Source organism: Musa acuminata, chromosome BXJ1-6 (genome assembly GCF_036884655.1).
Source record: "Musa acuminata AAA Group cultivar baxijiao chromosome BXJ1-6, Cavendish_Baxijiao_AAA, whole genome shotgun sequence".
NCBI classification, from domain to species: Eukaryota; Viridiplantae; Streptophyta; class Magnoliopsida; order Zingiberales; family Musaceae; genus Musa; species Musa acuminata.
This window is the reverse complement of record NC_088332.1, coordinates 43,321,466-43,347,194: the sequence shown is the minus strand read 5'-3', so window position 1 is coordinate 43,347,194 and position 25,729 is coordinate 43,321,466. Positions and strand designations below refer to the sequence as shown.

At 40.5% G+C, this 25,729-nt stretch overlaps 5 protein-coding genes across 9 annotated transcripts; 1 reads left to right on the top strand and 4 right to left on the bottom strand.

The window, feature by feature from the left end:
- Positions 1–491: 491 nt before the first annotated feature.
- LOC103989632 (UDP-rhamnose/UDP-galactose transporter 6) lies at positions 492–7,932 on the bottom strand. Of its 5 annotated transcripts, none has more exons than XM_009408539.3 (7): positions 7,642–7,932; positions 7,438–7,512; positions 5,999–6,208; positions 2,530–2,714; positions 2,243–2,443; positions 1,300–1,461; positions 492–1,118 (listed from the first exon to the last, which is right to left on the bottom strand). In XM_009408539.3, exons 3-7 carry the CDS (start codon positions 6,126–6,128, stop codon positions 789–791), a joined length of 1,008 nt encoding a protein of 335 aa, XP_009406814.2. In that variant the 5' UTR covers positions 6,129–6,208; positions 7,438–7,512; positions 7,642–7,932; the 3' UTR covers positions 492–788. The 5 variants fall into 5 exon arrangements, with proteins under 5 accessions (XP_009406814.2, XP_009406815.2, XP_009406813.2 ...); XM_009408540.3 differs by having other exon boundaries at positions 5,999–6,205; positions 7,642–7,926; XM_009408538.3 differs by lacking the exon at positions 7,438–7,512.
- Positions 7,933–8,214: 282 nt separating this feature from the next.
- LOC135677164 (putative disease resistance protein RGA3) lies at positions 8,215–10,597 on the bottom strand. The gene is made up of 2 exons (XM_065189154.1): positions 10,459–10,597; positions 8,215–9,746 (listed from the first exon to the last, which is right to left on the bottom strand). Exon 2 carries the CDS (start codon positions 9,593–9,595, stop codon positions 8,381–8,383), a length of 1,215 nt encoding a protein of 404 aa, XP_065045226.1. The 5' UTR covers positions 9,596–9,746; positions 10,459–10,597; the 3' UTR covers positions 8,215–8,380.
- LOC135677162 (putative disease resistance RPP13-like protein 1) lies at positions 10,547–15,053 on the top strand. The gene is made up of 2 exons (XM_065189152.1): positions 10,547–14,242; positions 14,479–15,053. The coding sequence occupies exons 1-2, from the start codon at positions 10,547–10,549 to the stop codon at positions 14,560–14,562; spliced, it is 3,780 nt and encodes a 1,259-aa protein (XP_065045224.1). The 3' UTR covers positions 14,563–15,053.
- A 2,700-nt stretch (positions 15,054–17,753) lies between these two features.
- On the bottom strand, positions 17,754–20,567 carry LOC135677161 (ethylene-responsive transcription factor CRF1-like). The gene is made up of 3 exons (XM_065189150.1): positions 20,432–20,567; positions 19,845–20,318; positions 17,754–18,914 (listed from the first exon to the last, which is right to left on the bottom strand). Exons 2-3 carry the CDS (start codon positions 19,899–19,901, stop codon positions 17,919–17,921), a joined length of 1,053 nt encoding a protein of 350 aa, XP_065045222.1. The 5' UTR covers positions 19,902–20,318; positions 20,432–20,567; the 3' UTR covers positions 17,754–17,918.
- A 62-nt stretch (positions 20,568–20,629) lies between these two features.
- Positions 20,630–25,634, bottom strand: LOC103989630 (ubiquitin-conjugating enzyme E2-17 kDa-like). The gene is made up of 5 exons (XM_009408536.3): positions 25,464–25,634; positions 25,304–25,383; positions 24,323–24,450; positions 21,467–21,571; positions 20,630–20,989 (listed from the first exon to the last, which is right to left on the bottom strand). Exons 2-5 carry the CDS (start codon positions 25,371–25,373, stop codon positions 20,846–20,848), a joined length of 447 nt encoding a protein of 148 aa, XP_009406811.1. The 5' UTR covers positions 25,374–25,383; positions 25,464–25,634; the 3' UTR covers positions 20,630–20,845.
- Positions 25,635–25,729: the final 95 nt, after the last annotated feature.

Genomic DNA, 25,729 nt, shown 5'->3' with positions numbered 1-25,729 from the left:
AAAATTTTTTGTTTTCATATGGAACCCTCGGATCTGACGTAAATAATCGGTTGAGTCAGTCAAATGATGCTAGCAACAATCATCTTATAATTTGTTTTGTACTAAAAATTTCGAGTTTCTAACATGAGTCACATTTTACCGTTCTACCCTACAACTCCCTCCCTCAGCTTCTTGTTTGCCTTGTATTTTTAATCTTTTAGTTTTCTTCAATCTTCATCTTCATCTTCACTCTCTTCTTTCTGTCATCTTTAATTTGATTCCCTCCATCCTCCATCTCAATCTCCCCTAAATTTATTTCTTTGGTTTGATTTTGTAGGCGTTCAACGGTCGAGCCATGCACCATCCATACTTGGTAAAGCTCACTTGAAATATTGTTTTTTTGCTGTACAGGGAAGCATATCATATTACCTATAAAGTGTGCAATAAATTCCATTAATAAATTGGAGGTAAATCAGAGTTGCAAATTATCAAATTCCGGAAACAAACAAATCTAACAAAGGCATGCATATGGCTACTAAATAGGGTATATATACATATATTCTTTTCATAAGACCAGAAGTCAAATTGACATAGAATAATAATAAAGGAAAAATAAAAAAGTTTGATGTGAAAAAGCTATGGTGCCTCACCCAGCATTGTCCCGGGGAATCCTGGATTGGTGGAGACAAAGGCACAGAAATTTCCCCATTTTACTGCAAGACGAATGCCCAAGAATGCTCTGCTATTAGCTTTCCATCCAACACGTCAAACAGTGAAAAAGGAAGTGTCAACTCAAGGGCGGGAGCGGCTCAAACTTTATCATCGTGCTCTCCCGACTCTGCACGCAGTCCATGCTTCTGAGATTTGTCACTGGGCAACGAGAAAGTGCGCCTCTCTTTACCCCCTGGTTTTGACGATGCGCTTCCGTACCACATCATACCTAAAACCGCTAAGATCATTCCAAAGATTACGTGTGAATTGAGGCCTTCCCTGCCGAACAAGAAGAATCCCAAGATTAAGACAAGGATTGTCTTCATGTGCCCGATTACTTGAAAGGACACTGCCGTGAATCTTCCTATACAGATGAACTGGCTAAGATTGGTTCCTACAGCAATGGTGCACGAGAGGATGATGAACAACTGCCACATACAACACATAGGAGGAGTAAACAACATGAATCAAGTATTTGGCAACGAATCTATAAAATAAAATAAAATATTACCATATAATGCAGGCCAACCAAAATCAAAACATAAGAGAGAACAATAAACACAAGGATCTAGAAGAAGAAAATAATAAATAAATCCATCATGTGCTTACCACGACCGTTGCATTGTAATCAAATCTGTCCACCCTTTTGTTCGTCAACCAGTAATCAACAAAAGGCCCTAATATCAACAGTGATGCTGCCTGAGCAGGAGCAGTATGCCCGAGGAGGTTGAACGATCCTAGCGAATATTTCTTTTGAAGAAAATGCACATACTGCAGAAGTCAAATCAATAAAAAAAATAATTAAAACTTTAATGAAATAGTTACTCATTATTCTCGAGACACAAGCTAGAGATGAATAGAAGGTCGCACCATTGCCTTGACATAGTCTGAAATGTTTAGGAAAATACCACTAAAGGTGTGTAACTCATAACAGCATTTAGAGACAACTGGAGAATTATTATCCTCTGAAACTGGTTCCTCAACTTTTATTTGTGGATGACACATCTCTCACTCTAATCAAGAGAGAATATGTAATTTGATGTAAACAAAAAAGTATGACAAACTAATTTTCCATTCCTAATGAGTAAAACAAACATCAGAATGACTTATTTGCTCCTAGGAAAAAGAATTGTCGTCTAAAATGGTTTCACGTAAAACTTCTTATGATCAAACAAACACATCTATTAGACAATAAGCGCACAGTATGTGCCATATAATGGTCACACACAATGGATCTCAAACATACTAAACCGATAAAGTTGCTTCAAGGAAATATCACAGAAACCAGTATCCTAACTAATTGCTGTGTCGGACTAGTGACATGCAAGTGAGTTTTTTTAGATCCAACGCAACATGTATAGGCAACAATCTTACATATAAAACTCAAGTTCAACAAACATCATCGACTCAAATGTACAATAAGCAAATTTAAAAATCAGGTAGTCTATAGAAAGCTATGTGAGTAAACACATAAAAGAGATAGCATTAGAAGTTCTACTTATTGATCATGTCCAAAGAACGACAAGATTCAGATGTGTATCTGCTTACTCACATATTGTTGTAAAGAAGTGCTCCACACTGCTATAATAGCAGCCATCAGCCCTTTAGCATTCACGCTCACATCAGTAACTGTACAGATAGCAACACCTACGAGAACCACCACTATGCTGAGCTTTGTGGCCCTTGAGTAATGAATTTTATCAAACACAACTTCGAGAAGACATGATACTGGAATCATGCACAGCTTAGCAATCTGTCAACAAATTACAAAAGCAAGTCTCATGAAATTATTTGCTGTATTCAAGGTGATAAAACTCATAGTGTTTGACCAGAACAAACCTGATAAAATCCAACGGAGTTCCACATCAAACTAACGTTCATCCCAACAATCGATAAGTTTGCAAAAAGCACAAACTTTATAAGGTTAGACACAGGTAAATGAGAGGGCTGAATGTATCCCAGCCACTTAAAAAGTAAAGTCATGATTGTGGTCATGGCAAAATGCAGACCCGTTAATGTTGTAGCTGCAGTATAAAACAGAATCTGTCACATAAGTACCAGCTAACAAGAAAAAAGACATAAAATTTATGGAAATCAAAATTAATATCAATTAGAAACAATTAACAGCCTAGGGAGCTTGAAACTCTGAATTTTTTCCTTGCATTTGTGCTAAGGATCTGATTTGCAAAGTCGAGTACAAAGAACAAATCAAAACTTAGATTCGTATGCATTAAATAGAATTGGTTTACTGAAACATTTTTAATTACCTGATGAAGTATCTTGGATCCACAAAGCAACAATAAATTATAAGAATTATGATGGCCAAACTCATCATAATTTTCAATGTATAATGGTTAAAGGTCCTGGTATCATTGATCAAAATAATAAAAAACTGAAATGTATATGTATTGGTCTCAGCTGTGTGTTTTGGTATTAGTATTTGGTCAGACGAATAAATAATGGAGCCTACCTACCTTTCAAACGGGTATTTAGAACCTTGGTTGTTGGTGTAATTTATAAAAGTTTACATGCTCATCATCTGAGACATAGTGGAATGCGGGCATAGTCTTTGATCACCTAGATGTGGGGTCAACGTACCATAACACTTGATATTTTATTCTTATTTAAAAGCGAAAATAGAAGTGAGGTCCTTTTGTCGATGTTACCTGACATCAATTGTATTTGATTGCTAACATGCTCGATCAGATTTGGCTGTTATTGGTTTCCTGGCCAACATCTACAAAGTGAATGGCAACTAGATCTGAGGGGGGGAAGGTTCAACTTTGAGCCCTTTTTGAAAAAAGAAAAGAAAATCTTGTATTAACCCTCTTTTTAATGGCTTGAGTTGTTCCTGCATCTAACCCCCTTTTTTTGTCTTCTACCCCTCTTTTTCACTCCATGTTCTATCATTTACCACTGAAGCCGCTTGCTCTTTCTTTGGATATCATATTTGGGTGAAGGATGTTGCTTTGTGGTGAAAGTCATTGCAGAGACCTAGTCTTACTACCCTAGACGATGAGATCTAACATCTTTATTGCGGAAAAAGTCATTGGTCAAAAGTTTTAGAGTTTGGAACTTAATCGACATTTATTTGCTCCTGTCGCTTTACAACTGAATGTTTTAACCTTGTTTTGAGACTATTACAGTAGGACATAATCCGTATATATATATATATATATATATATATATATATATATATATATATATATATATATATATATATATATATATATATATATATATATTACAATTTGCTTGTAGAAATATCTGATTATTATTGTTATCATATATTTTAATTTCATTGTGGATGTCCCTTTATGCTAAAATCTTAGTCATTCCCAAGTCTGTTGACAATTTAAGTTGCTATTTGAAATTTCTCTAATGTAGATTGATTTAAATCCCTGCATTCTAGTAGTATTTGTCATGGTTTGCTTTACTAATCCATACCGGCATACCAATCAGTCGTCGGTACGATACATAATTATGCCTACGTATCAACACATGATACGGTGGGACATACTGACAAATCAGTATGTACCGCCATATTGGGCGGTATACCGTGATACGATGAACCTTGGTATTTGCATAGTAGGATTATGGTTGTCCATGCTGTGTCATAATAAGTTTGATAGTATTTTCAGGTTATATTTTGTAGGATCTTGCCATTTTGCCTTTCAACCAGGGCAGAACTTGTACCCTTGACTTAAAACTAGTAATCACCTTGTCTATTATATGGTTTCCCAGCTCACCATGTCCGGTCAAAGTTTTAGACTTATGAATCAAACAAAGTGGTTTATATATTAACAAGAAATTCTGATCCTAAATAAGTAGCACATGTCTAAATGACTAAACTAATTAACCAGGCCTGAAACCTATCAATCTCTATTATAAGTTTTGGTGTTTAAACGAGTCCTTGCTAGAATGAAATAAATAGGATGGGTTAGTGGATCAAAATCACACCAGTTCATAAGCCTCTGTCTAATTATTCTGTGAATTGAACTGTTCCAATAATCATTCAAAAACAAATGACAGGTTCAATAACATTCTTTTTCAAACATCAGCAACCTATGTAGTTAGAATTTACTTTAATTTTTGCCCCTTCTCCAACATCCCCAGCCCCTCTCTAATTATTTTATGAACTAGTCTAAACAATTCCAATAATCATTCAAACACCAATGACAGGTTTGGTAACATTTTTTGTGTTTTGCCAACAACAGCAGCTTATGTAGATATAACATTTACTTTAAAATTTTAAGTACTTTTTTGGTTTTTTTCCTAATTTTTCCAATTTACCAGAAGAACCCAGGACACCAGACACCAAGACTACATGGTCTTTACTTTGAAGCTTGCATGTAACATGCCATGTCAAACTATACTATAAAGTTAATTTTGAAAGCTAGATTAGTGCCACCAGGAGCCTAGTCTTGGAGCTGAGGTGTGAGGCACAAAGGTAAGCCATATAACTCAACATTTCTATAAGTAATTTTAAATATTAAATAATACAAAATGGTTGTGATTGGCATACTAATATATATCCTGAAAATGACTTATTATCTCAAAAAACAGATCAGTGAACCCATTGTAAAATGCAGTAGAAAAAGTTGAACAAAAGAAAGAAAGAAAGCAACAGACACAAGAAACAACAGTACTAGAAGCAAGTAAAGAAAAATCAAGTAAATGAATAAACAATCAAGAAACACTTAGGAATGAAAACTGTTATGTCAAAATCTGACCGTTAAAATTTTTTTCTTAATGAAGGACAAACTTGTCATGTTTTCATATTTTCCTCTTATATTGATGAGTGGATATTATATTACATTTATAAATAAATATACCTCAATATCTTGGAACCTTCTAGAGCCTTTTGGAACCTTACGAGAGGCATCTATAGCATGCTTTATTGAACATATAAGCTACAGATGAGCCTTAGGTGATGTTTTGTTAACATTGTCTAATATTTTAAACAAAATTAATTAAATATTAACATACTTTTAGTCTTGAGTAGGAATTTCAAATCTAAAAATTTGAACTATCTGACTTATCTATACACTAAACAAATATATAAATTGCATTTATATAAATCCAAACTAATAATCTTCTAATTTTCAAGTTTAGCAATAACAAGATTTTCAAAAACAAGATATATAAAATCTGGCATAATTTTCCAACAAGGAAACTCAACTAAATACGAAAATAAGTCATTCTTCTTTTTATTGATCTGCTGTCTTGGAAGCTGCAGAACTGCCATTAAATATAGTGGCCCAAGTATTATACAAAAATCATAAAAAGAAGAGTCTTATGGGCTTACCAAAACTGAAGCGATGCGTAGCCATCAAGGCCTTATTGACCATGATAATTCCAACAGATGTCACAACATTGAACATCCAAGCGGTTACATCTAATGCTGCTTTCCTATCGGCCTTACTTGTAGGTGCCATATTTTCTGCTTGTGTGAACTTCTTATCGCACTCAGTCTCTAAATCTCCAGATTACAGTTTGCATTGCTACACGAATGCTTCTACATCAGAAACCATAAATTCAAACAATATAAGTTACTATTCATAAACTATATCAACATTTCAAAAGGTAGTGCAGGCATTAATACATGTGAATGTATAAGAAAGAAAATTTGTGGCAGTGAATTCAGTAAATACATCATCCAACCAAGGTAGCATAATCTTTGTCAAAAGCTTGAATCACTAAAATTTCCATTTATAGATTTGATTCATCAACTGTATTGACTTTTTTATTCCCCACAAGTCATGATTTCTTGAATATGCATGATCATTGTCGCTGACCAGATGCAGCAGACTACAGAAATTAGATTTTGCGTATAGATGAAATAGTTTCACTTGGTTAATGGAAAGTAACATGGTAAAACACTATTCAACAGGATGGATTTTAGTCTACATTCCTCAACGGCTATTTAGTCTTCATCTTCCAATTATACAGCAACTTAAAGTCAAAACTCAAGCAAGTCTTTAAAACCTTTTCAAAACTCTTAGGGCCAGGGTTCTCAATTTCAATATGTACTGCCCGGTACGGACGGTATGTACCAGTAAGAAAGGATACCGATATGCAGACCGCCCTTTACCAAGCGGTACTAATGTTTTGACCCCCATATCGAGCGATACGAGGCTTATACCAAGTAGTAATAATCAAAATCTGGTCATTACTGAGGTGCATCGATCGATACGCCCAGGATTTCATCCGTTATCGAGGTGTACCGATCAGTACGCCTCAGATACACGGATCATGACATTCCAACTACCAAAGATTCGTCAGGCTACATGATCTGCGTAGTTCAGGTAGAAATACCTTAGAATCATATCTTCATCCCCTTACCCTCTCTTTCTCCTCCCCCTATACTAGCCCTGGGTACCTTGAGATCCTCGATTAACGCCGACGGGAGACAGTACGGAAAATGAACAGGATCTAGACATGGTACAGATGCAACGAATGGAATAACAGATCAAGCTGATGATGATTTCATGGTAGGATTGATATAACAAAAAGATCGGAGACCAAATAAATCCAACTGACGTGATCCAGCCAAGAAAGATCTAACCCTAGATCGGGTAAATCGTGGCTCCGCGCCTCACGTACCGATGCATTTTAGTCGGAAATAAAAAAAGATCTAAACGTGGTAAAGATGGGACAGATTCAGTAACAGATCAAAATGAAGGCGATCACATGCTGCGGCTCGATAGAGAAAACAGGACAGGCAATACAGTAGATCCAGCTCACCAGGTCCGGCCAACAAAGATCAAACCCTAGATCGGAAAAATACTGGATCCGCGCCTCCAACACCGACGCATTCGACTGGAAAATGCGGACGATATAAAGATGGCCACCAATTCAATAGATTAAAAAACGGATCAAACTAACGATGATCACATGCTCGGAAACGACAGGACAAACAGATCGTAGAACACGGTAGATCCAACTCACCGGATCCGACCAAGACAGATCAAAGCCTAGCTCGGGCAAATCGTAGATGCGCGCCTCCAGTAGCGACGTATTCGATCCGAGGCCGATGGATCGAGAGCAGGAGCAAGTGAACCGACCGTTCCGATCTAAATCTCGATCTGAATCTGGATCGCGTGAGGGAAGCGGACGTGAAACAAGGAAGGAGGGAAGAAGTCGCCCTCTGTTCGTTCGCTCCTCCTCTCCGTTTCTCGTTCTTTCCTTTTCCCTCTTCACTTGGCGGAGCAGGGGGGGGGGGGGGAGAGAGAGAGGGAGAAAGAAAAGGGACGTGATGTCTCGCGAGTGGCTATATACCACCCCATTAATAATTTGTTGGCAGCGGGATGGGGGAGGGGAGCCGACCACTGGCGATGGCCCTCGATGATCCTGACCGTACATCATCTAGATTTCAGGATCGAGGGTCAGGATCGCGTGGAAGCAGAGGTGGGGCCCATATAAACTAATCACAGAGAAAGAAAAAGGACAAAATTAATGAGGAAGCCATTTTAAGAGGTTATCGGATCGGGTTTGAATCGGGTACCCGAAACAATGAGCCTGTGGATCCAAAATAAACTTCCATACTTGAAATTTATACAGAGTCTTCATACATTATTCTTTCAGTTCTTTGTTTGGAGAAATCAGCAGAGGCATATCACAATGGTGTTCATCAACATCATCTATGCTCCATGGCACCATCCGAAGGTTGCAGAGTCGAGAGTTGAGACTACCAAGCACCATCTGAAGGTTGCAGAGTGAAGTTGAGACCACCAACCAGCCCCAACACCTCACCTTGCAGGATATCCAACCACCTATCCTCGTCGGTTTCGAACCGGAGAAGAACACCGAGCGTCTTTGCGGCCAGCGGCCACCCTCTACACATTGCAGCAATCTTCCTGCCGATCTCCACCAGGTTTGGATGCTCATTTGGATCTTCACCGTCAAATGCAAACCTACGGAAAAGAGACCAGCAGTTAGCTTCAGATAAGCTGCTCAGGTGATGAGGAAGTACGAGTTCTTGGATGCTGTTAGAAACTAGCTCATTGCGACTGGTGACAACAATCTTGCTCGTTTCTGCACCAAGTAATGGCGACCACAAGCAGTCCCAGAGGCTGTCGTCCTCCTTGACATCATCTAAAACAAGCAAGAATTTTGTTCCCTTCAACACTCTTTCTAGTGTTCTTTCGAGCGTTACCAAATCCTTGTCTTGGCAAGCCTTTCCTGTGACCGACTGTATGATTGCTTGCAGCAGTCTCACAGCATCGATGTCTCCAGAGACACACACCCATCCCCTAGCTGTGAAATGTGCACATATCTTTGGATCACTGTAAGCAAGCTGAGCAAGTGTAGTCTTCCCAATACCTGCCACGCCAACAATGGAAATGATAGAAACATTGCCTCTCTTGCTGTCATCTGAAAACAATAGCTCGATCACCTTGTTTTTGTCATGATCCCTGCCAAAAATGCATGATTCATCTATTTGGAAGCCAGAAGGTGATGCTCTTTGTTGCTGAAACTGCATCCCTACATCACTCTCTGTTAAATGGATAGCAGCCCAGTCAGCTGACATCTCATGGAATCTCTTCCTGATCTCCTTTACTTTGCAGTTGATCACATCTGGAGCTGGTTCTTTCTTCTCTAGCTTCGCTCTCTTTCTGCAAGTTACCAACTGAGGTTGTTGCTCTTCGCTGGATCTCTGGTGCTCGATATGATCTATAAGATGAACCAAGTTGTTGAGCTCCATCAGCCAGAGCCTCACAGATGCATCTCCAATAACTCCCCTTGAATCCATGACATAATTTCGGGTCCTCACCACTGAATCCTTCAACTCCACCAATTCATCCGTGCCACATGGATCACATGAAGATGAAGACGAACTTGTGATGTATGATGCTAACTTGTCTAGTCCTGATATGATGGAAGAAAGACGAAACATTGCCATTGATCTTCTGCTGTTTCCGCTGAGATATGTGGATCCTTCGCCTGCTTCAAAGTCTCTGCTAGTCTTGAAGAGCTGAACCTTCTGGTACTGATCGTCAATGATCCGACAAGTTGGTTCCAGAAAAGCATCCCAAATGTGTAGTAGCAGACAACTGGCACACATATTTCAAGATTCTTAGCAAAAGAGGCACCAATAATGCAAGACAATTTTGGCAGACAAAGACATTGACTTTGTGCTAAAGCACATGGCATCCATAGTCAATAATAGAAGTGCACCTTTTTTACGTATCTATCATTGCAAATCCTCTAAATTCAAGTTGGTCACTTCTAACCCAATTATAATTTGATTGAACTGAAAAGATAATAAAATGTGAAAATTTCAATATCTCAAGCACTCTTACCACTATAATGTGTTAAAAAGGATATTAATGTCAATTAGAGCTTCAACTTGATTTAACTAATTTGACTGGTTTGAACTAAAAGGATATAAAATGTTAAATTTTCAATATACAAACACTCTTACCACTATAATGTGTTCTAAAAGATGTTAATGTCAATTAGAGCTTCAACTTGATTTAACTGTGATGGCATATATGCAAATCTGAGCTGCACTACGGCAGCATATATGCAAATCTGATCTGCACTACGGCGACATATATGCAAATCTGAGCTGCACCTTTGCCTAAACAAATAGAATATATTCTTCTGCAGGTTATGCTGACAACTGAAACCATATATTCAATCGAAGGAACCAGCCAACCTAACAAATACTTGCAATCAACTAGCGTGTTAGACTATGTCAACTCATTCATGAATGATACAAATGTATTCAGCTAGAGCTTTGGCCAAGTCTATGAGACTAACCTATTTCTTCATTTGATTTCTCATCTCTGCTTGCTGTTCCAAAATCTCCTTGGTGCTGCTCGACTTGAAAAGAAGGGGAGAGATTGCAATGGCGGGTGCAATTTTATCCTCCATCATCAAATGGATGATCGGCAACATACCTGCATCACTTGGCTCGGCACTCTCATCCCAGCAAGGCAGTGTTCACGAGGATCTGTCCAAGATGGAGGGAACACTGTCAAGGATTCAAGCAGTTCTCAGCGATGCAGAGGAGAGGGAGATAAGAGATGAAGCAGTGAAACTCTGGCTGAAAGAGCTAAAAGACTTGGCTTACCTTGCTGAGGATGTTTTAGCTGAGTATGGGTATGAGTTTCTGCGAATCAAAGCTGAGGGTGGAGATCTACCACGACCTGCAACCAGGAAAAGAAAGTTGGAGGCAAGAAAATTGGTTGCTACTACTGTTCTTCCAACCCAAATTGCAATTCCAGGTGGCATACAAAGTAGGATCAAGGATATTAGCATAAGATTTGATGAGCTCGCAGAAGAACGGAAAGCCCTGAGTCTGAAAGATAACATTGGAGTGAGCAGATCTAGTGTACCAGTCCAGCCTCCGCAAAGCACCCCATATGTAGATGAATCTTGTGTTTATGGAAGAGAAGAAGATAAGAAAAAAATTGTAGAAATGCTGGTATCAGAGAAAGGCAGTGCAGACAAATTATCCGTCATACCCATCATCGGCATGGCCGGGATTGGAAAGACCACCCTGGCTCGACTCGTTTACAAAGATCCAACAGTACGCCAATGCTTCAACACAAGAGTATGGGTCAGTGTCTCAGTAGATTTTGATGTGATCAAAATATATAAAGCTATCATAGAAAGCATTACTCAGGAAAAATGTGACCTCACAGAACTAAGCTCACTACAATCTGTTCTCAAGGAAGAATTGGTGGGAAAGAGACTACTGCTTGTTCTGGATGATGTTTGGACTGAAGACATAAACCTTTGGGATAGCTTAAGAGTGGCTTTCATCAGTGGAGGACGGTGCAAATTCCTTGTCACCACTCGTAACGAGTCAGTGGCAAGGATTATGCAAACAGTGCTTCCATATCAGCTTGCTGGCCTGACTGAAGATCAAGCTTGGTCGTTGTTCAAGCAGTATGCACTTGAGAACCGAAACCCTGACAGCAGCCGCAACCTGGAAGAAATTGGCATGAAGATAGTTCAAAAGTGCAAAGGCTTGCCATTGGCTATAAAGAACCTTGGAGGGTTTCTTTACTATGAAGAAGACAAAGATAAGTGGGAAGACATCTTGCAAAGTGATTTATGGGAACTAGACGAGGAAGATGATGGTATTCTGCCTGCACTGAGAGTAAGCTACCATCGCATGCCTACACATCTAAAACCATGCTTCATGTACTGCGCCTTGTTTCCAAAAAATTATTTGTTCGAGAAGGATGAATTGATCAAATTGTGGATGGCTCAAGGCCTTATCCCATTCGTGGAAACAAGACGAGCTGAAGACATAGGAAAGAAGTATTTTGATGACTTACACAGACGGTCGTTCTTTCAATTGTCTCCAATTGATGAGGAATTACCTTTGATTCGTTCATCCCTCCAGTTGTCACTGACAGGTAGCGAAAACCTGCAGCAGAAAACATCCTTTATCATCTCACAACATGAGGACCAGCAATTGTTTCTGATGCATGACCTCATCTGCGATCTAGCACGATCAATTGCAGGCGAAGAATGCAGTGTTAATAAGGATGAGAAGGTGAGCTACATCACCAATGAAGCCAGCCATCTATCTCTGATTCCATATGAAACCAAAGCTGACATCCAATTTCAACCTCTGAAGGAGGAGAACAGAAGGATTAGATCATTGCTCTACGTAAATACAAAGGTAAAAACTTTGAACGGAGGAGGTATCGGTAATGTCTGCCAGAATGTGAGGTTGTGTAGTGATCTGTTCCAGATGTTACCATGTTTGCGGGTGATTGATCTGAGCTATACCAGAATCAAGCAGCTTCCAAGTTCCATCGGTCAGCTGAAACTGCTATGCTATCTTGGTCTCCGGGGAAGTACAATAAAAGGGTTACCTAACTCTTTAGGTAGTCTATATTACCTGCAGACACTGGATTTGAAGTACTGCACGAGCCTCCAAGAACTACCCAATGGGATTGTCAAGCTCATTAATCTGCGGCATTTGGAGCTTCCAACAAAGGACTTTGCAGCTTGTGTTAGTCTACCATCAGGGATCGGAACTCTTACTAGACTTGAGACCCTTCCAGCATTTAATGTCAACAGGCACTGTAGAATTGACGAATTGAGGCAGCTGAGAAATCTTAGAGGACATCTTGGCATAGCAGGGCTTCAGAATGTTGCCAGTGGAAAGGAAGCCAGCATAGCAGATTTGAAGGCCAAAGAGCATTTACGAACATTGGCATTAATATGGAATTCTGAGAAAAGCACCCAAGCAAGTAGTTCTCAGGGTCCTGGTGAGCAACATAGTGATGGATCTACCCTCAACACAGGCAGCATCACAGAGACCTCCAGCTTTCTGGCAGATGGTATTCTTCAAAACCTCCAACCATACAGAAACCTCAGGCACCTCATCCTGCGAGGTTATTGTGGCATGAGATTCCCAAGCTGGTTAGGAGATCCTTTATTCTCTAGACTGAACTCCATTGCACTTACAAAATGCCATAGTTGCAAGCTCCTCCCACCACTTGGTCAGTTACTATGCCTCCAAAATCTCTTGATAGGTAACATGGATGGGATCCAACATGTTGGCTGTGAGTTCTGCGGCCACAGCAGTACGAGTTCCTCTATAGCATTTCGAGCACTGGACACACTAGACTTAGAATGTTTGAACCAGTGGGGGGAGTGGACTGGTGTCGAGGATGGTGACTTTCCTTGCCTCCGAAGATTAGTCATTAAACATTGCTCGAAGCTAAATGGGTTACCCCTCCTCCCAACTTCACTGGAAATATTAGAGATGGAGAATGTTGAAGCAATAACTGCACTCCCCAAACTCCCTTCAGTCAAAAGTCTGGATTTGCAAGGGAAATGGAATGAGAATCTCTGGGCATCCACCTTAGAACTCCAATCTCTTCATTCCTTAGAAATTTCATGGTCTGAGGACTTAAGCATCCTTCACCTTCATGGAAGCCTCAATGCTCTAAACAATTTGGAAATAAGTGATTGCATGAATCTTACTTTAATTGTCGAGCTGCACAAAATCACTTCTCTTGAACACTTGAGATTGCATGCCTTGCCTAAATTCCAGTTCTCACCAGATGATCGTCTGCCACCCACCCTTCTGTCCCTCGACATTACAAGCTGCCCAAACTTGACATCCCTTCCTCTGTACCAGCCTCTGTCTGCTCTACGGGAGCTTTCAATCACAACTTGTGAACAGCTTTCAACATTGATGTGTCTACAGAACCTCAATTCCCTTGAGAGCTTGACATTAGATATGTGTCCTGAGCTCTTCCTAAATTCTGATGATGTGCTGCCATTCACTCTTCAGTACTTGGAAATTTCATCCTGTAACAAACTGAGTGCTCTACCTAGGCTGCATGAGAATCTATCAGCACTGAAGGAACTACATATTGAAGATTGTGAGGAGCTTACAACTGCTGTGGGTCTTTGCAACCTCACCTCCCTTGAGCTGATGGTGATAGCATTCTGCCCTAAATTTCATTTCTTACCTGATGAACAGCTGCCAAACTCCACCCTCGATATTGAAATTGAAGATTGTCCAAGGTTAACAGAGTGGTGTCAAAGACATGGTATCAAACAAAAGGTAGCACTTTTAATCTCAACTACCAACGTATTTTGCATGAATATAGTTCCTTTTAGCAGTGACAAAATTAATAGTTTCTAGTATTTCTAAAGCTCTACTATAAGTTAGCAATGCCTTCGACTGGTAATGTGTCAATGCCATGTTCAGCAAAGACGAATCATAAGCAGTCCATAACACAATAACTTAAAATACTTGCTTTTACTTGCATATAACTGTTGTTTTCCGTTTACCTGCAGAATAATGATTGGGAAGATGTGGACTTTGATGATAAGTGGGAGAGACATTCCAAAAGTCAAGAGTATGAAAGTGAGGAGAACTGAATGGAGTACAAAGACATTGATAAGGGTGACTAATCAACATTTTGGAATGCACTACTTGTGCATGTGATGGAATGCAACAGTAACTAGTATGTCAATTTGCTGAAAAGACTTCTAAAAGCATGAACACAGTGACACTGGAGTGACTGGACCAAACAAGCATGATGTTCATTTGATGATCTAGGTCTCGGTCCTCACCATTTGATGCAAGGAATTTTACATCCATTGTCAAGCATAATTGCCTGCCATAAAATTCAAAAACATAAAGTGCAAGCTTATGCTATGGATAGTATTCTATAGTCGGTTCTCATACTAGTTAGTTCTCTAGGCTCTCTGATCATCCGATATGCATATGACTAGTCTAAGGAATGTATTTGAAACCCATGAAAGTGTAGCAGGTCCAGACGGAGAACCTTCTGAAAACATGCAGATCATGACATATGAATAAATCAAGCATGATATATGCCAGGCATGCCTATAACATGGAGCTTAAATGATTTGTTGCTTGTATAAGACATTCCTATCAACAATGAACCAGTTGATTCATAGGCAAAATGCTCTTTGAAAACCAAGACAGTGACAATCAAGAAGTAGCAATTTGCATGCATTATAATTTCAAACAAGCAAGATGATAACGTGGGGTGGGGGGGGGGGGGGGGGTGCGGCGTGTGTGTAGGGAGGTGGGTGCAGGGGAGGGGAGGGGGTTGGGTTTTGCACCTAATGCATGCGGCTCCAGTGTTTGAGAAGGATCAGATGTATGCAGTTTTTTCCTGCACCTGAAATGGTTGTTAATTCAAGACCATGCCGTAAATTGCAATAAAGCAACAAAACTGTGACATGATCAAGTAAATGATGAGACCTCCAAAGAAGGCATTAAGAGACTGTTATATGAAAGGTCTCTGGAGGAATCCGATTAAATAAACATTTGTCATGAGTTCGATTAAATAAACATTTGTCAGAGCAAATCCCATCAACCACCTCAAATTCCAAAACATTTGCAACACCATGTCTATCTAAATACATGACAAATCTTTGTATATATTTTCCTTGTTGATGGTCAGTTCTTAACTTGGAGTCAGCTTTATCTCTTTTTATGATTATCTTATTTACTATTCTAAACTAGATTAGACCAATGAGATAAATACAAGAGATTGCATATTGTCAAGCAAACACTGGTCAAGCTTTATTAGCCTGCAACATTATGTATGACTCCCCTAAGTACTACTGATGCAACAAATGACAATTAAAATTCACTCAAAGTAAAGACTTTATTTGGTGGTTCTGATTGCACCAGAAAGAGGCACCAAAACTAGGCTCAACAAACAATAATGTCCCAAATAGTTTTTTCTTTTTAGTTAGTCAGATTCAGGTTTGGCTCACTTAATTAGATGAATTAGATTAGTTTGCTTGAGTTGTAATGGATTTAGCACCTTTTTGAAATAGTAAATGGGTCAATTTCTTGATTTTTGGGATCCTATTATTCTCTGCTATGGAAGATAATTTTGGTGCCTTTAATTATTTGTTCAACATAACCAATTAGGCATTAACATATCAAATTTTGGTGCCTTTAATTATTTGTTCAACGTAACCAATTAGGCATTAAAATATCACCTTGAGTTCTTTATTGTGTTGTAAGCTAAGACTTCTAGTTATATAAAAGGTGGTCAAATAATGGGAAAACAGCCACATACTGTTGCTAAAAAGTCTGAAAAGCATAAAGTGAGAATGCTCGTTCCAAGATACAAGTAGAAGGTTAGCATGAGATATTTTGCAAGAACAAAATGGCTTGTTCTCTAATTTTCCATCTCTTTATCTCCTTGTTATTCTAGTTTCTTCTTCTTTATTCCCTTCAACTCTTTTGTCTGTTTTTACACACATTTTAACCATCTTAACAGCTGATAAAATAGATGATTTATCATCAAACAGAGAAACACATGACTGTTGGTCTCTATTTTGTTATGATCAAAGATTTCAATGGCTACTCACTCTGATGTGTCTATCTATCATGCAGCATTTTCAACCGGCACAAATAAGGTGATACTGCAACATATGGTGCTAATACTGTGTATTTCTTCCGAAATCAGGAATGCTACTGAAAACAGGAACCAAAATGTGTGAAGCAGACAAAGAGAGGAGTATTAGAAGCTGCGATTGGTGCAGGACACATTTGGACAACCCTACCAACCGATTGAATAACAAGAAAAGATTGATCCTTCTCCAGGGCCAGAAGAACCTGCCAGTACAAAAGCATACAAGTGAATGTAAATCCAAGTTAATGAACCGCAGGAAAGGAACGATTTTGAAGTACGAAAACATGGAAGAAACGGAATCTAGAAATGGGAAACCAAGAAACAAAAAAAGAAAGAAAGAAACCTAGATAACCATGAGAGGTGGGAACTGGATCGGCCATACAAAGGAAAAAGCCCCAGAGATGAACTAATGCTGCCAATGGATGAAGACCACCACGAAGAAGGGATCGGAGACTCTCAAACCATAACGAGGTCGATAAAAATCGGATTTTGAAGGAATGGACATATTAAAAGATCGGACCTCGAAAAGGATTCCGCAGATTCGAAAAGCTTTCGATTCCTCGAGAATGAAGACGGCAGCCTGCCGCGTATCACTGTTTCTTCCGCGGCATGCTCGACCGTCAGTATCAAATCCAACGGGCGATGATGGCATAAGGTAACCGAGCAATTTAACTCACCAATTTTTGAGTGTATATATATATATATATATATAGAAAAAGCACAAAACACCTTTAGGGAAGGGTAAGAAACATTATTCTATAAAGAGATTAAATATTAAGATTCTATATAGGATTTAAAAGATAATTTTACAGCGTTAAATATTAAGAAAAAATGTTTTATTATAACAAAGGGATTAAATATTTATGATCGAAATATCAAAAATAATTAATTATATAAGATAATATATAATTAGTCTTGTGCTTCGTATGATCACCGCCAAGACATCAAAGTAATACTTGGTGCTTTTCTATGTGTTTTCGTTGGCAGACGTGCGATGCCTGCTTTATTACAGCCACGCACATAAAGTGATGCAGCTGAAAAGGAAGTCACGCATTCTCTCTGCTCCCCCATTACTGGTTCGATCCATCTGCTGCTGCTTTGTTCCTTCATTAGATGGAAGGAGAACTCTCGTCACAGGAAGAAGAAGAAGAAGAAGAAATCAAATGTCCAAACTTGACGGCTTTGTTCGATGTTTAGTGTTCATTAGATGACGCAGAAGATTTGGAACATACGGAAGAAGCAACTCGAGAGCAGACGACGCAGGAGAGATTAATGGCGGCGATAACTTTTGATTGGTTGCCAAAAATCGGCGAGTTGGAAGATTTTGACTTAGAATATGGCGGGGAGCGGCTCCAGCGGGAAGAGATCGCCGATCTCGTGAAAGTAGTCGTCCTCGTGCCACGTGGCTGAGCCGAAGCCCGAATCCCATGCCGTGGTGGACGGGTCCGCCGCCGCGGAGAATCCCACCCGTGCCGTCGTCGCCTCGGGAATCCTCGGCTCCCACGTCTCGAAACACGACGAGTCGTTGAATAACGGCATGTCCTCGAACGGTGAGAACTCCTCCACCGTCATCTCCGGTAGGAAGACCGCCGGGTTGAAGACATCAGCTCCTTTCTTAGTCTCCTCCGTTGCTGGGCCTTGTACGGCGGAGTACGAGGAGAAGCCCCGGAGGACGGAGGTCGGGGAGGTCCGGCTTTGGGAGTCGTCTCCGGAGTCGTAGCCGGCGGAGACTGTGGTGGGGTCGGACGCCTCCTCAGCCACCTGGGGCGGAGCGGGGGTGGTGGAGGAGGAGGAGGAAGTGGAGAAGTTGGTGGTGGCGCCGGGGCCGCGGAGCTGGAGAGCGGCGCAGTCGTAGACCATGGCGGCCTCCTCGGCGGTGTCGAAGGTGCCGAGCCACACGCGGACGCCGCGCCACGGGTCGCGGATCTCCGCCGCGTACTTCCCCCACGGCCGCCGCCGGACGCCGCGGAACTTGGTGCTTCCGGTCTGCGATGCCACCTTGCCACCTCCAGCCGGCGCCTTCTTCCGCGCCCTCCTCAGCTTGTCAACGACGGCGGGGCAGGGATCGAGCCCAATCTCCCTCACCAGCCGCCCGACGCGGCGCCCGGAGACCCCGCATTCCTCGTCATCGCCGGATGAGTCGGTCGCCTCAGGGTCGGTCCAGAAGATGCGCAAGGTTCGAGCTTTCTTCATGGTCGGGTTCGGCCGACGGGCGTCTCCACCAGAGGCGACGTAGAGGAGGAAGCTTGAAGACGTCCTCACCAAGCCTCTGCTCCTTTCCACCGCGCAGGATAAACCCAACCCAGCAGCAGCGCAAGATGTGATCTTTTGAGGACACAGAGCAGAAAACAAGGGGGGTTAAAGGAGGGATTCCACTGAGATTTTTGAGGGGAATAAAGAGCCAAGGATAAAGGAGAAGCACGCAACCACAACAGTGATCAAAGATAAACCCAGGCGAGTACGGCCGACTGGTAGATAGAAGAGTAGAGAATCTTCGAGTAACAGATGGGAAGAGGCAGGAAGAGGAGGACGAAAAGAGAAAAGGTGCGAACTTTCGAGGAAAGCAGGAAGGGGCGAAGAAGAGGAGTACGCAGCGGTTGTATCCTTCGCCGTAGTACCACAAGAAGCAACAGCAGAGGAAAAGGAAGGAAGGAGGAGGAGGAGGAGAGTTGCAGTCAGCACAGAGTTCGTTGTTTTATAATCCTCTGCTACTGATATCCCCAGGAGAACAGAAACATACAACGAGATGAGGCGGTTTTGAGGGACGGAGAGAGGAGAGGTTGATGAGAGCTCGGTGTGATGCTGTCTGTGGGGGAGAAGATTGTTTGTTGACAGTGTCTTCCAGCAGTCCTACTCGAAACGCACGCTCCTTCATATACAAAATTGGCCTGTGCGCAACAAAAGCGCTGCCACTCTGCATTAAACAACAGCTCAAGCCTCGAACTCTGAGCCGTAGCGTGTTCGAAACATGATGATGTGGCGATCTACGACTCGCCAGAAAAGTCGGACCGAAATCTGTTTATTGCGGGACCCTTCTCTTAGGACCAATGGGAAGGTGGAGCGGAGCGGTCACGTGATGGAGCCGACCGGGGCCTGCGACGCTCGCTCACCGCCGGAGCTAAAGAATTGTGGTCAAATCGTTGGGGTTGGCCGCAGTGACCGTGCCATGTAATTATTTTGTGTGACGACTCGAGTAACACCATCGCTGTACGCATATTTAAGATAAAAAAGGGTCGACAAAAGAGACCGGCATACCTGAGAAGAGGCGTGGAATCGGCGTGGATTGAGCTCGGTCCATCGCACTGGGTTCATCCTCCGGAATGAACCTGAGAAGCCAAGAACACGTTGGTGACGGATAAACAAATGAAAGTAGGGGTTTGAAGTACGGCAAGGAAATAAATTAGATTCAAAGAGAGAAGAAGGTGCATATGTTCGGCTAAACTAGATAAAACAAAGCACTGGGTTTCATGGGGCGAACAAGCAGAGGTCCTTTAAAGCTACGGCAGCTACAGTGCGGCGGGGAGGTAACGACAAGACATGAGTGGCGCCCCGCTCGCCTTGGTTTCCGCTGAGGAGAGCTCAAAGCCGGGGGCGGTGACAAGTCGTGGTAACGACTCCACCGTTGTGTGTCTGCTCTCTCGATGAACAAAAATAAAAGGAAGAAGACGACTCCAGTGTTGTGGTCTTGACCTTTGGTAGACACCGACTGTTGGGATTGTTGCCTGCAATCTGAAAAGGAGAAGAAAAAGAAAGTGTTAGTGGTGTATGAAACCTTTGAAGTATTACTGGATCGAGCCACAGAACAGGATGACTCGACTGGGGGGAGGAATGGAACACCAGACCACGGTATAATCTTGGAGGTCGAGTGAGTCGGCTTCAGCATTAATCTCACGTTCTCGGTAATAACCACCGATACAATAGACAAGCAAGAAAGACCACAGCAAGTCGATCTCACCCAACAAGCTTTGTATATGTTCCTACGGCACTATTCACAATTATAACATGGTGAGTGAAAATTCGATAAACATACGGGATACGAGTGTTGCTAAGATTCGAATATAAATTACGAAGAACAATCAAGACAACAATGTTCTCGGACGAGATTGTTGAGGCTTTCCTTGCTGGTCTTTTAGTTGTCTAAACGAGACAGATGTAGCTTACTTCGATCATACAAATTATCAAGTCTTACAAACGGATAGGTAACACAGCCACGAACAAGTGAAAAGCCTCCGACGCTCTTCCTCCAGCCATAGTTTTTAGCCCATAGCATACCTCTGAGTCCAGCTCCTTGCCGTAGTCTCATATTTGGTCCTATCTGTCTTGTACATATGGGCGATCTCTGGGACCAACGGATCGTCAGGGTTTGGATCAGTTAAGAGGGAGCAGATTGACAGCAGCACCTGTAAGGGCACAAGAAAAAAAGGTTTCCGTAATCCCATTCACTCGAGACAAAAGACGATAGGTACAAACATGAGAATACCGGAGAAGCTACTATAATTTTTTGGCATAAAGAAGTCAAAAAATTTCATGAGGATATGGTATCTACTCGATGCAGCAGTCACCTAATCAACAAAGAGGCACTCAGGCATTAGTAAGAATAGCTGGAAGCAGAGTGCTGACCAATCTGGGATATTCCTTTCTATATGATAAATAATTTCAACCGACCAAAATATGTTTATTAGTTTCGGATCAAGCATGCCCTTTTGACAAGAATGATCAGGGCAAGACATGGCTCGTGAGTATAGCAAAGATAACCATCAAATAGAACTGTTCAAGTTATCTGACCCTAGTATCACAATTCTAGTCAGTATAGAGGCATATTACATAAACAAAGAGGACTCAACTGCTATGATCAATACAAGGAAAAGAAGAGTAACCTTGGAAATAGTTAATGCGGGACTCCATTGCTCCTTTAAGATGTCCAAGCAAATGCTTCCATTGCTATTAATGTTTGGATGAAAAACCTTTGTCCTGAAAGCAACCTGCAGAAGTCACACACTTCATAAATTGGCAAATCATAGAATCTGACATCTAATGCTTATCAATTTATGAAGTAGGCAATTGGATTTGGAGTATTGATGTTCAAGTGAAACACATATTCTGCATATATAGAAGTGAGAAGAAGACTCCACAAAAGATAAACTGATCCACCATGTCTTTTATTCTTCATGAAAGAAGAATCACGATTTATCCAACAAAAATTAGAAAGGAAAATAAGCATCAAAAGTTATAGCAGTGGTTTACTTCTTTTGACCTTGTTCTTCATTTCTTTTCTTCAGACTAAAAATCAGACTTCTAAAATAATTTACATTGACATAATTGGATGAAGTTGAACCTATTTCTACCTCCAAAGTTTAAACCAAATATTTTGAACAATCAGCGTATCTTACACTACCTATAAGCTTAAAACTATCTTTCTCATTGGGAAAAATGAGCAAACAGGTTACCTAGTTCTTAACGTTCCATTAAACCCAAATGCCACAACTTCCATCATTTTCAGTAAGACCTTAATTCTAAACAACCATGTTCAGAAAGGGCAGATAAAAAATCAGGTAAGTAATTTTCAGAAATTTACAGCGCACAAACATTATGACTTAGGAGGAAAAATCTTCATACACAAATTTACAGCACATGAGCATTACAATCTGAGGAAAGCAAGAGGAAATAACTCTTCACAATAGGTAATATCTCCGAAATGAAGCTACTCAAGATGGTCCTACTTGCAGATTGACCCAGCAGAAGCCCTGAATGATGGTTGTTGCTCAAATGGTAGAAGGGGAAGTCAAATTTTGCATGTAATAATAAGCTGTGACAACTTCTTTTATGATTTTTCTTCATCTTCCATTTTCATGACTTCGAAAGATACCATAAACAGCTTTCTGAGTATTTGTCTCTACTGGTTATTTCAGTGCTTTACTAGTGTTCTGGATCTTTGCACGAGACTAGTCACTCTCAATTGAAATAAACCATATTTGACATGAGCCTAGTGCAGAAGCTAATAAGAAGAGTAAACTACTGCTCCAATAACCGAATAGTGCAAATGTAGTTAAAATACTTAAGTCTAAGTTATTAGCAATTCACTTCAGGCATATATTTTACTATTTTAGTCAAACCTTCTTAAGCATCACATATGGACGATTGATATTTGATAACAATTATCTTTATCCATTCAAATCCTCGATGTTCTTACCATAAAATCATCATCTTATAGGCTTTGATGGCATGCATAAAAAACAACCAATGTCAAGACAAGCCAGTCCTTATGGTCCTATGGATAGGCCTACAGTTTCTTAGTATCATTTGATCCTTAGTATCATTTTTCATGAGCAAATTAATAGCAGGACCACGGCCTGCAAATGTTTGATAATTTCCACTTAGTGTTGTTGCCTTTAGGAATAAAAGACACAGAGTTACCAACTTTTCATCCATACAGGTCATAATTGAGCTTCCAGCAAATAAGCTTGAAGGTAAAGGTTTGATGTCATTGACCCAGCAATTAAACTATGGCGCCCAAGATTGCCGTTGTTGCTATTAAGACAATACGTGGGGATAGCACGTCTATTGCCAGCCGACATTAATCTTGCAGTTAAGCCTACACCCCAAAGTGCCTAAACACTATTACATAAACATAAGTGGGTGACTCAGTTTGTAAACTTATGCTCCAATATGACGTACAGAAGTGCCTTTACATCTCATGATTAAAAACTTAGTCTATTAAACAAGCCAAACTATTTAAACAAACAATCAGATGATTTTCAATGTTTATATTAAAAAAATATATTTCTTTCAATCAGAAATGCAATTGCTACAATGTTGTCTCTAACTTAAAGCTGATATCTGGGTAGCATCCAATAATATGACTAATTAAAATTATGAAAGTATGACTATATATGTTATCTCCTAAATGAAACATAGGTTACAAGACAAAATTAACAGCCAGAATGTGACTTATATAATTCAGCAGAGTTCAAGCTTTAGGTTTGGCTCAGCTTATGACCAATGTAAGTTTGGATTGAGCCGTATGGTAGCATCCAAACAGAAGTTTGAGCATGATCTAGCTTCTCAAAGCTTGGATCAACAACTTATCATAATCAACTACACAACGCATGAGCTCAATTATGGTTTTGTTTCAACATCGTATTTGCATATATGCCCATGCTTACAACTTCCTTTCATGATTTAACATACAGCTAATAGTCTGTAAATTATTTATCTCTGCCAAAAGTTAGATCCAAATGCCCCTTGCATGACATTCAAGTTAAACTAATAAGGAATCTGTAAGAATTTTAAGAAAAAAATTAGAAATATGATTGTCCTCTGCTTGTAACATGAAAAGCTTGATACTTCGGAATGGAGAGTTGAACAAGGAACATGTGCACAGGGCACAGGTGCAAGAGTTTATACATAAGAATAAAATTATGCTAAGGGATACACATGGAAAAATCAACATACAAATAAGAATCAGCAGGACACAATTATGAAGAAAGTGGAGAACTTCTAGTTTTTCAGAAAAAGACTTGTCATTTAATTTTCCCACATTCTCACAATAGTAAAACTAAATATCACACATGGTCCCTCCATGTTCTTTCTCACCTCTTAACTAATTTTACAATCAGATATATTCCAAATATAATTTTAGTGAAGTAAAGGACAAAACAAAAATTCATTGTATCTAAAACAAAGAATGAAATACAACTGCAATGTTTCTTGTTTTCTTTGTTTTTTGTGAATACCTTAGGTGGCTTAAATGGATAATCTGGAGGGAAGTGGATGGTGACAAGAAAAACTCCCCCTGCATATGGACTGTCTGGTGGACCCATTATAGTTGCTTGCCAATGGAACATATCTTCACCCACCGGGCCTGTAGGATAAGTTATTCAAACTAACAACATGAGACAGGACTTTAAATTTCGTACACAAATTAATCCAGGTTTAGAACAAACATACGATGCTGACGCTTGATAAATTCACATAAAATCAACCAATTTTACGAAGTGCTAACAAGTGATGCCTACATTTCACTGCATTGTTTTTACTGCACGGGAAACAAACAAAAAGGTATGCCTTCAACTTTCAAGCCATATGTGTACTAGTAAATGTCTTGTTGCTTAAAGCAACCAATATTATGATACCTTAACAACTGCCGTTCCTTCTAGGATGTTAATGACAGAATTTTACTCATAATAAGTTTGAATCTTTTCCATGAAAATAACCTAATTTAGCAACCAGCAAATATGATAAAAAAAATAAATAGAATATGCAATCATATGCAACTCCACCAGGAAAAAGCATCAGTGATGAAAGATCTCCATCATAAGCCTTCATTTATATCAACGTCATTCATATGATCACAAGAAGCAAATCAGATGATCCTTAAGCACTGAGCAATCGTCCACCCTAATCATTTTCCCCATCATTGACGCATGACATTAATCATAGTCTTAACGTTTCCAGGCATACTAATCCTAGAGAGTCCTGATCGAGCAGGCTAGTATTCATCCACATGATCAACAGCAACGTGAAAAGAAACGGGGGAGCCTAAGACAATTTGACCAAGTCCGGACGCAATAATGGAATTCCAGCTAGCCATAATTGATCGCCCATAAAAACGCGCAATCGGGTTCAGATCTAAGCCCTAGATAAACTGATCTCACAAAAAAGCAGCAAACAAGAGCATGAATCAACAGAGGGAACCGAATAGGGATTGCAAGGACCTGCGCTGCAAGAGGTCGGGGGATCCTTCTGCAGATCCTTCAGCTCCTTGATGATCCGCCTCGACGCCATGAACGATGACCTAATCAATCGGACACCCAAATAGATCAAGAACAGAAAGGTACACGATCGGTCGACGTACAAGGATAACGGATTCCTTACCTGCGTTCTACGCCTACTCTTCCTCTTTCGTTCCCTCCCCCCTTTCTCTCTCTGGTGCGTGCGCGATCGGACGAAGAAACGGGGAAGAAGAGGAAAGCGAACGCCGCTGCGAGATTTGCACGCGACCGCTGCGTTTAAATGGCCACCGTTGTTTTATGTGGCCCAGTACTCGTCACGTGTCCTTAACACGTGCAAAACACGTGCTTCCCCGTTGTAAACGAGTCGAGCTTTTTGATGCGAGTCTCCCGCAATTGCAACGACGCCTT